At 46.1% G+C, this 10002-nt stretch overlaps 1 protein-coding gene across 1 annotated transcript; it reads left to right on the plus strand.

Annotated features, from left to right (window-relative positions):
* Window positions 1-546: 546 nt before the first annotated feature.
* Window positions 547-1674, plus strand: CDC42EP2 (CDC42 effector protein 2). The gene has a single exon (XM_012778057.2). The coding sequence runs from the start codon at window positions 547-549 to the stop codon at window positions 1192-1194; it is 648 nt and encodes a 215-aa protein (XP_012633511.1). The 3' UTR covers window positions 1195-1674.
* The last annotated feature ends 8328 nt before the right edge of the window (window positions 1675-10002 follow it).

Raw genomic sequence — 10002 nt, forward strand, 5'->3', positions numbered from 1 at the left:
AGTCCCTAAGATGCAGTGGGTCCTAAAGACATAGCCAACATGTCAAAAAAAAAAAAAAAAAAAGATGCAGTTGGTCCATGCTTCTTCCCGCAGGGCTCCCCCATAGGAGAGGGGGCCCCCCCTGGGCTCCCAGGGCTGATGCAGGGAGCCCAGAGACAAGACAGATGCTTCTGACTTTTGTCCTCCTGTCCCTGACTTGCGTGTACCTTTTCTGTTTCAGCTCCTCAGCCCCAGACCAGGGAGAAATTCTTGAGGACAAGACCAAAGTGTGTTGCTGCCTACAAGAACCCCTCTTCTATGGGGAGAAAGTGATTTTTGTTATCTCAACCCTCTGACGTCACTGATCTTTAATCTTTCTTTTCCTAATTCCTTGAGCCAACTTTGGTCACGTCTACACTCCAGCCTTGAGCCCTTTGGCAAGTTTTTGGTGTCTGAAAAGCACCCTCTGGAACAAGTGTTTCTGGTTGAGGGTTTTGAGAGGAGGCTGTGGTCTCGGCAGGTGACCTGTCTCTGGCCTCGCAGCCAGGCCAGCCAGGTGAAGTCACCATGTCCACCAAGGTGCCCATCTATCTGAAGCGTGGCAGCCGCAAGGGCAAGAAGGAGAAGCTTCGCGACCTGCTGTCCTCAGATATGATCAGCCCGCCGCTGGGGGACTTCCGCCACACCATTCACATTGGCAGTGGTGGTGGCAGCGACATGTTCGGTGACATCTCCTTCCTGCAGGGCAAGTTCCACCTCCTGCCGGGGACAGTAATTGAGGGGCCTGAGGAGGATGGCACCTTCGACCTCCCTTTCCAGTTCACCCGTACCACCACCACGGTATGTGGGCGGGAGCTCCCCGATGGCCCGTCCCCTCTGCTCAAGAATGCCATCTCCCTCCCGGTCATCGGGGGGCCCCAGGCCATCACCCTGCCCTCAGCCCAGGCTCCACCCAAACCCCCTCGCCTGCACCTGGAGACCCCTCAGCCCTCCCCACAGCCTTCCCCGCAGGAGGCCGGGAGCGTGGACATCTGGAGGATACCAGAGGCTGGTTCACCCCACAATGGGCTGACCCCAGAGACAGGGGCCGAGGATCCCTTCTTGTCCCATGCAAGCTCCCTGCTGTCCCTGCATGTGGACCTGGGGCCTTCCATCCTGGATGACGTCCTCCAGATCATGGATCAGGACCTGGACCCCCTGCAGATCCCCACGTAGGACCTGCGGCTGACCAGGCTGGGTGCCCACGTTGGGGTGATGCCAGGGAGGCAGGCTGTGGACACAGCCCTGGCCTAGGAGTCAGGATCCCAGGGTCCCACCTGTGTGGTCACTGGCCAGTGATTCTCATTTTGAGCCTTTGTTTCCCTCCCACCCATCCTCTCCCCAAGGGCAGAGTGTGCCTAAGTGCTTTCCTTAACAACACCCAAGGACATGTGCGGTAGGCCCCTCGGATGACGGCTCTGCTGAAATGGACTCCCCTTATCCCTCCCTTCTGCCCAGCCCCGTTCCATGCCCTGACTGGGGGCAGGGCACAACCAGCAGAGGGCTTGAGCAGTGGGCAGGCTGTTCCGGACCTTTGGCTTCGTCCTGGACTGGGAGTGTGGTGTCGGTGACCAGATGTGTCCCACCTTGTCCGCTGCCCCATCCCTTCCCTACAGGACCAGGATCTGGTTGCAATAAAACATGCTGCTGCCAGTGGCCAAGCTCCCTGTACCCTTGTCCCAGGTTTCCTCCAAAGGGCAGGCCAGTCTCTGTGAGCTGTGGACTCACCTAGGGGAGACTCCAGCCCCAGAGGGCTTTGCGGAGGGCAGGCCCTCCCCTCGGGAAGGCTGCACCTCATTCTGAGCCCACAGTTAGGATGAAGCAGGAACAAACCAAGTGTCAATGTGGATATTCCGACATCGATTCAGCTGTTGGGCAAGAGGTGGCTGAGCACTGGGGTAGGCTACACACTGTGCCAGGTCTGGGTCCAATCCTTGCCTAGGCATCTGGGGTCTGTAAGGGGAGACCCAAGAGTGAAAGAATAGCCACAGGATGTGTGCCAGGGACCAACAGCTGCAGAGCACTGAGGGGAGTGCACGGAGCAGGGGCACCAGCCTGGGGCTGGGAGGGATCTACAATGCTGATCAGCCCATCCATGCTGCTTATTGAGCAACTACAGTGTACTTGGCATGGCTCCAGGCGCTGGGGATATAAGGCAGATGCGATCTCTGCTCTCTTGGAGCTTACATTCTAGTGAGGAGAAGAATATTAAAATTATAAATAAATTATTTCCAGCAGTGGTAAATGTTATGAAGAAAACAGTATGATCAGGAATGCCAGGGGCAAGTGGTGTCAGGGCACATTAGGGTGATCGCATGGGATTTTGAGCTGAATATGAGCTAACAGCCTTATGCTCATTCATTAGCAAAGGCACTGAGGTGGCATCAGAGTGAATGACAGAGAGGAGCCGCCACATGGCAGAAGAGCACAGACCTCTGAGACGGACTGAGCCTGTGCGAGATTCAGTTTCCCCATCTCTAAAATGGGCTTGATGATACCTACCTTGCAGGAGTTTTGAGAAATTTAGGGATATTTATTAATTGCCACATGGAAGGTATTAAAAATGGTTACAGTGTGTAACAAAGGGACTTGGGGCTCAGGAGGGGCAAGACTGTGAAGCTGGAGGACAGCTGGGCGTCAGCTGAGAACACTGTTGCTGAGGCAACGGGAGTTGCTGCCTCAGCCTCCCGATTAGCTGGGATTACAGTCGTGTACCACCATGACCAGCTAATTTTTGTATTTTCTATAGAGATGGGGTCACTGTATTGCCCAGGCTGGTCTTGAGCTCCTGGCCTCAGGCGATCTTCCCACCTTGGCCTCCCAAAGTGCTGGGATTACAAGTGTGAGCCACCACACCTGGCCCTTCCTTTTTAAGACTGAATAATATTTCATCACATGTACCACATTGTGTTTATCCATTCATCCATCAATGGACGCTTGGGTTGCTTCCACCTTTCGGCTGTTGTGAATAATGCTGCTATGAACATGGGTATACAAATATCTGTTCAATATCCTATTTTAGTTCTTTGGTGTATATACCCAGAAGTCAAATTGCTGGATCACATAATAATTCTATTTTTAATTTTTTGAGGAACAGCCATGTTTTTCATATTGCCTGCATTATTTTACATTCCCACCAAGGCTTTTCTTTCTCATTTGTACTTTTTGCCATCATATAGAGCTTGGAGATTTGATGTACTATCTGGAATGGGATTTGAACCCAGGTCTGTGGGACCCAAAGCCTGTCCGTGCTTGCAATCCCCTGCCTCCACAGGGGTTCAGCTTCACCCTCCGGTTACACTTATGATGGCAAAGGGTCGGAGAGAGCCGCACCTTCTTGCTGCAGGTCCCTCAGTGCTTGAGTGGCTTGTCCCCTTCTGCCTGGGGAAAGGCAGACAAGAAAAATGGACACCTTCCTTAGAGCTTCACCCAGAGGAAAGCAGCACCTCACCCTGGACCTCAGCTGAGGCCAGAGTAGCCGCAGAAGGACATTCCTGCCCGGAGTCCCTGGAAGGGTTCTCAACCTACCCTGCATCGGGCACCAGCCAAATGACCCTGGGAAACCACTCGGGCCTGCCTCATCAGGGTAGATAGGTAGGCGACCCAAGGCATCACATTAACTGAGCTCGGACACTTCACACCAAGGTAGCTATAGGTAGAGAGAAGGCCCCTCTCTCTTAGGCTTGTCTAGATACTATGTCCCACAAATACTATCCACAAAAGGAATTCCCCAAAATAGGGAGAAAAGTTGTTGTTGGACAGCCAACAAAATGACAAATGTTCCTACAGTCCACTCTTTTAGATGCTCAACATTCATGTATGTCTTTATTCCAGCACTCTTCAAAAAACAGCAACAACGTATCTAGCCTACCTAGTATACTGCATATATCCCTCTTTCTGTCAAAAAAAATTCACTCTTTCCAAAGGGAGACAACTCAAAGTCTTGTAATTATCACATCCACTCCCAAGTCCAGGATTTTGGGATAATGTCCATCCTCCTGCAATTCCCTTACCAGCCCATCTCAATATTTTGCAACCTATGAACTATATTGTACAGTTAATTACCACCAAATACATCCTATATAGGAGCAGAGGGAAAGAGAGAATCATGAGAATTAAAATATATATAAAATATGCTTGACACAGCTAGAAAAAATATATTATGTAGAAGCTATAGACTTTTTCTACAAGAAGGGTAAAACTGGTATAACTTTTCCTCCTTCACTACCCAGTTCATATTCCCTTTGCCTTCAGCCTTCATCTTGGCTGTTCAGGGTTCTTTAATAGGTAAGATATCCTAGACCTTTATTTTTTAAATCTGACCCCTTGGTGGCTCTGCCTGTATAGAATTTGCTTTCTCCCCAAACTTCGTTTTGAAACATTTCAAACTTACAGAAATATTAAAAGAATAGCACAGTGACCCTTCATATGCTTTCATCTACATTTGTCAATTATTACTATCTTGCCTCTTTGCTTTATCTTTTTGCATAATACATTTTTTTTCTGATCTTTTAAAAGTAAGTTGCAGGCTGGGTGCAGTGGCTCACGCCTGTAATCCTAGCACTCTGGAAGGCCGAGGCTCGAGGATCGCTCGAGGTCAAGAGTTCAAAACCAGCCTGAGCAATAGCGAGACCCCCGTCTTTACTAAAAATAGAAATTAATTGGCCAACTAAAAATATGTAGAAAAAATTAGATGCACATGGTGGCGTATGCCTGTAGTCCCAGCTACTCGGGAGGCTGAGGCAGAAGGATTGCTTGAGCCCAGGACTTTGAGATTGCTGTGAGCTAAGCTGACACCATGGCACTCTAGCCCAGGCAACAGAGCAAGACCCTGTCTAAAAAAAACCCATAAAAGTAAGTTGCAGACATTATCATACTTCAAACCAAATACTTTAGGATTTATTTCCATTAAGTCTTCATTTAGCTTACTTGGGCTTTACTGGGCTTCTTCAATCTGTGGATTTGTGTATTTCATCATTTTTAGAAAATTAGTAATCATTTTTTCTTTAAATATTGCCTCTGCCCCTTTTCTCTCCCTACCCTCTGGGACTCCAATTAATGTGTGTTAGACTTCTCACTATATCCTCGATGTCTCTACTTAAATTCTATATTTTCTGTTCTTTTGCCTTTCCATAGTATATTAAGGATACTATCTTCCAATTCACTTGTTCTCTCTTCAGCTGTGTCTAATCTACTTTTAACCCATTCCTTCATGTGTTCTTACTTTTGGTTACTATATATGGTTTTCAAAGTTCTATGTGGTTCTTTAAATTTTTGTTATGGCACTTTTTACTTGTTCCCTCCAGATATTTTTATGCTTATCTCTAATTTATTTAAACACAGTAGGCAGTGTTATTTTATGGCTCATATCAGAAAATTCCAATATCTTAAGTCTGTGAGTCAGTTTGTGTCTTCTATTGTTTGAACTGGTTCTTGTGCAAGGTTTCTTGTTTCTTTGTGTGCCTAATTACCATTGACTATGGGCAGTATATTGTATCTGAAAAAATATTTTTTTTTTTTTTTTTTTTGAGACAGAGTCTCGCTTTGTTGTCCAGCCCAGAGTGAGTGCTGTGGCATCAGCCTAGCTCACAGCAACCTCAAACTCCTGGGCTCGAGTGATCCTTCTGCCTCAGCCTCCCGAGTAGCTGGGACTACAGGCATGCGCCACCATGCCCGGCTAATTTTTTATATATATATATCAGTTGGCCAATTAATTTCTTTCTATTTATAGTAGAGACGGGGTCTCGCTCTTGCTCAGGCTGGTTTTGAACTCCTGACCTTGAGCAATCCGCCCGCCTCGGCCTCCCAAGAGCTAGGATTACAGGCGTGAGCCACAGCGCCCGGCCTGAAAAAATATTTTTAAAAATAATTTGAGGCCGGGCGTGGTGGCTCACGCCTGTAATCCTAGCTCTCTGGGAGGCCGAGGCGGGTGGATCGTTGGAGCTCAGAAGTTCAAGACCAGCCTGAGCAAGAGCGAGACCCCGTCTCTACTAAAAATAAAAAAAAAAAATAAAAAAAATAATAAGTTAATTGGCCAACTGAAAATGGAAAAAATAAATAAATAAATAAAGGAATAAAAAAAGACTCTGATTTTCTTTAAAAAAAAAAAAATAATAATTTGAGACCTAGGATGACAGTATAGTCCTTCAGAAAGGATATTATTTGGTACCAAATATGCTTGCCTTCATCAGGTGAATGAGGATATTATAAAAATGGGTCCACCTTAATCCAAGTTCAAGACTTGAGCTTTCCTAGACCATCCAGATAATAGGATTCTGAGCTACAAGTTCATAGAAGTTGACTTGTATCTCAGAGCATATATGTGTCAGTGGTGGGGTAGCTGACTTCCTAATTTGGGAAAGCTCTAGGTTTTGATTTTTGTCCCCCACTCCAAAGACTACCAAATAACATTTTAATTTCAAGGTTATATATTCCAGATTGGTAAATGCCCCCAGGACAAAAATTGCTTTGAATGCTGGACTGACTTCTCTGGGTTTTAGCCTTCTAAATGTTGGCCAGTAATTCTTCACCATACTATTAGCTTTTCAACATTTTAAAAAAAGTTTGGGGCCGGGTGCTGTGGCTCACGCCTGTAATCCTAGCACTCTGGGAGGCTGAGGCAGGCGGATCGTTCAAGGTCAGGAGTTCGAAACCAGCCTGAGCATGAGTGAGATCCCGTCTCTACTATAAACAGAAATAAATTAATTGGCCAACTTAAAATATATAGAAAAAATTAGCCGGGCATGGTGGTGTATGCCTGTAGTCCCAGCTCCTCGGAGGGCTGAGGCAGAAGGATTGCTTGAGCCCAGGAGTTTGAGGTTGCTGTGAGCTAGACTGACGCCTCGCCACTCTTTCCCAGGCAACAGAGTTAGACTCTGTCTCAAAAAAATAAATAAATAAATAAGTTTGCACTTCCTGTTTTTTAGTTTATCTTTAGAGGAAGGGTCAGAATCCAAATACCAGAAGCCTGTCTCCCCTTCACTACCTGTATATAATATTAAGAAGAGACATTCCAGGGGATTCCCTGGGTTTCATTTATATTTTTCCCTGCCCCCACTAAGTAAGAACAATCCTATTTCCCCTTAACAACTAGAATCAATCATGCCAGCCAACAGTAAGACCCTCTTTTTACTTTCTTGCCCAGTGGCCTTTGGAGCCCCAAATGGCTAATTGATAATCTCAGCTCATGATTTAGAGCAGGTGTCCTCAAACTACTGCCCGCGGGCCACATGCCACCTGCTTCGGACATTTATCCGCTGGATGTTTTGCTGCAGCTGCCAGTCCTGCTTAGCAGCCGACTTGTCCCGGTTCCACAGTGTGCACTCTCCAATGGTCTGAGGGACAGTGAACTGGCCCCCTGTTTTAAAAGTTTGAGGACCCCTGATTTAGAGAAATCATTATTATGCCCCCTGGCAGGATAATTTCTCCCTTGGGTCCCAAAGTCTCTAGAGGCCAGAGTTGCAGGAACAGGAAATAAACATTTTGCAAAAGAGTCATTAGTTGAGATTGTAAGGGAGTGCACCCCTACTGCCACTTCTTGGTTCCTGCTCATAAAAGAAAAACTAGATATACTGATCCTTGGTTCAGAGCATGTACAGTAGCTATTGTTTGGTGATACAGAATTTCTAAAAAGAATCATAAAAGAACTGAAAACTATTGATGCTGGGCTCATAAGCTGCCTTTCCTATTATATGGAACTAGCCTACTTACTATTACTAATATTATTAAATTCAAACTTTTTATTGAAATATACTTAAACAGAAAAGTATATAAATTTTGTGTGGTTTGATTAATTTTTACAAGGTGAACAAACCTGTGTAAACCACTACCCTGATGAAGAATACTAGCACTAGCACCTTGGTAGCCACTTCTCCTGACTTCTGTCCCCATAGATTAGTGTGTCTGTGTAACGTTACATAAATATGTTCTATTTTGAATTTGGCTTCTTTTTTCAATACTAACTTTCTGAGATTCATTATTGTTGTCATATAGTAATACTTTGTTCTTGCACTGCTGTCTAATTTATTTTACCGTTGATGGGCATTTGCATTGTTTCCAATTTGGAGCTATTATAAACATCCTTGTATAGCTTTTTAGTGTATATATCCAGGAATAGACTTGCTGGGTCATAGGCTAAGTATATGTTCTATTTTAGTGCTAGCATAATTTTTTTTTTTTTTTTGACAAGGTTTCACTTTCCCTCTTTCCCAGGCTGGTCTCAAACTCCTGGCCTCAAGTGACCTTCCTGCCTCAGGCTCTCAAAGTGCTAGGATTATATGTGTGAGCCACCAAGTCTGGCCAATGCTAGGATTCTTTTTTTTCCTTCTTTTTTAGAATTTGTTTTTTCTATTTTTTCATTCTTCAGGACAAACAGCAGCTAGCATTCTTTTGATCCCCACTTTGGAGTCATCTCTGATACCTCTATCCCCACATTTGGTTCCTAGGGGTAAAAGAGTACAGAGTGCAGCAGTATTGTTTCTGGATTTTTCTTCCAAGTTGCTGACACCCATTCTGCACATTTTGCCACTGGCACAGGGTTATCAATGACAAATACCTCACAACTCTCATATGCTAAACAGAATTATAAGGCACAGTGATGGTAAGATATGTTCTGATTCTGAATATTAAAATGAGGGTGGGGTGGGGAATTTGTGCATCTTGGAATTGGTGAAATAAAGTATAATAGGGAAATAACAAGGTTCAAGGACCAAGCCCCTGGGGACTCTAACAGAGGTTGAACAGAGGGAAGCTGGGGTAGGCGTGGTGTCTCAAGACCTGTAGCAGAGTTTGAAAAAGGAAGGAATGGCCAATGGTGTCAGAGGCCCGTCAGGACAGAGAATAGATCTCTGAAGTTATTGAAACAGAGGTTGTAATGACTTTTCTTCTTTTTTTGAGACAGAGTCTTGCTGTCACCCAGGCTGGAGTGCAGTGGTACAATCAGATCTCACTGCAGCTCTAAACTCTTGGGCTTAAACCATCCTCTTGCTTCAGCCTCCTAAGTAGCTAAGACCACATCACACCTGTAGAGATAGAGTCTGCTATGTTGCCCAGGCTGGTCTTGAACTCCTGGACTCAAGCAATCCTCCCTTCTTGGCCTCTCAAAGTGGTGGGACTACACTCGTTAGCCACCATACCTAGCTGGTTATGACGACTTCATTAGGAGCTGTTTCAAGTGAAAGGGTGGGAAGAAAATTCCCATTAAACTGGGTGGAAGACGGACTTGGAAACAAGCCAATAGAGATGGGGAGCATAAACAGAATATTTGCTTTGAAAGGGTGAAAAGAAATGGGGTGTAATCAAAGGCAGACTTGGGCTTTTGATTTTTTAAAATGGGGATATTAAGCCATGTTTGTACAGAGATTTGCAGCCAACAGTGAAGGAGAAATGAATGGTACAGAAGATAGACGGACAGTCACAGAGGGAAGTTCTTCAGACCCTAAGCAGAGGAGTAAACTTAGGAAGCAAGGGAAAACAGGCAGGTACTAGTGAAGTCCAGGAGCTGGATTTCGTGTTAGGAAAGTAAGATAACTTTCGCCAGATTGCAGTAGTTAGGCCAAGGAACTGGCTAGTTCTGGACGTTAACTTTCCTCTCCCTAAAATGGGCACGTATTTGAGAGCACAAGTGGACTGCACACCACTCTTCCCTTCAGCTACCCACCGGTCCCTCACCTGTGAGTGAGCGCAAAGGGTTAACTACGTGGTGAAAGGGCAGCTAGATACCAGGACACAGGCTCTCCATCCAACCCTTCTTCAGGCGCCCCTAGCTTCCACCAACCTTTGCCATTCTCATTTCGGCACCAGGTCACATTCTACCCCCTCCTCCCACTCCTTTAACTGGAAGAGGCGGGGCTCGAGCCAGAGCAGGAGGGCACGTACCGGTCTCCGGTTGCGCCTGTGCGTTGGGCTCCCGTGGGGTCTCAACGCTTTTCCTTCCCGGCCCAGCACACAGACGTGAAGCTAGCTCTCCGGCGCTCGCTCGCGTGC

The sequence above is a fragment of the Microcebus murinus genome, chromosome 4 (genome assembly GCF_040939455.1).
Source record: "Microcebus murinus isolate Inina chromosome 4, M.murinus_Inina_mat1.0, whole genome shotgun sequence".
Lineage (NCBI taxonomy): Eukaryota > Metazoa > Chordata > Mammalia > Primates > Cheirogaleidae > Microcebus > Microcebus murinus.

Coding starts and splice junctions, on each gene's coding strand:
- CDC42EP2 (XM_012778057.2), top strand. CDS start 547: ATGTCCACCAAGGTGCCCATCTATCTGAAGCGTGGCAGCCGCAAGGGC.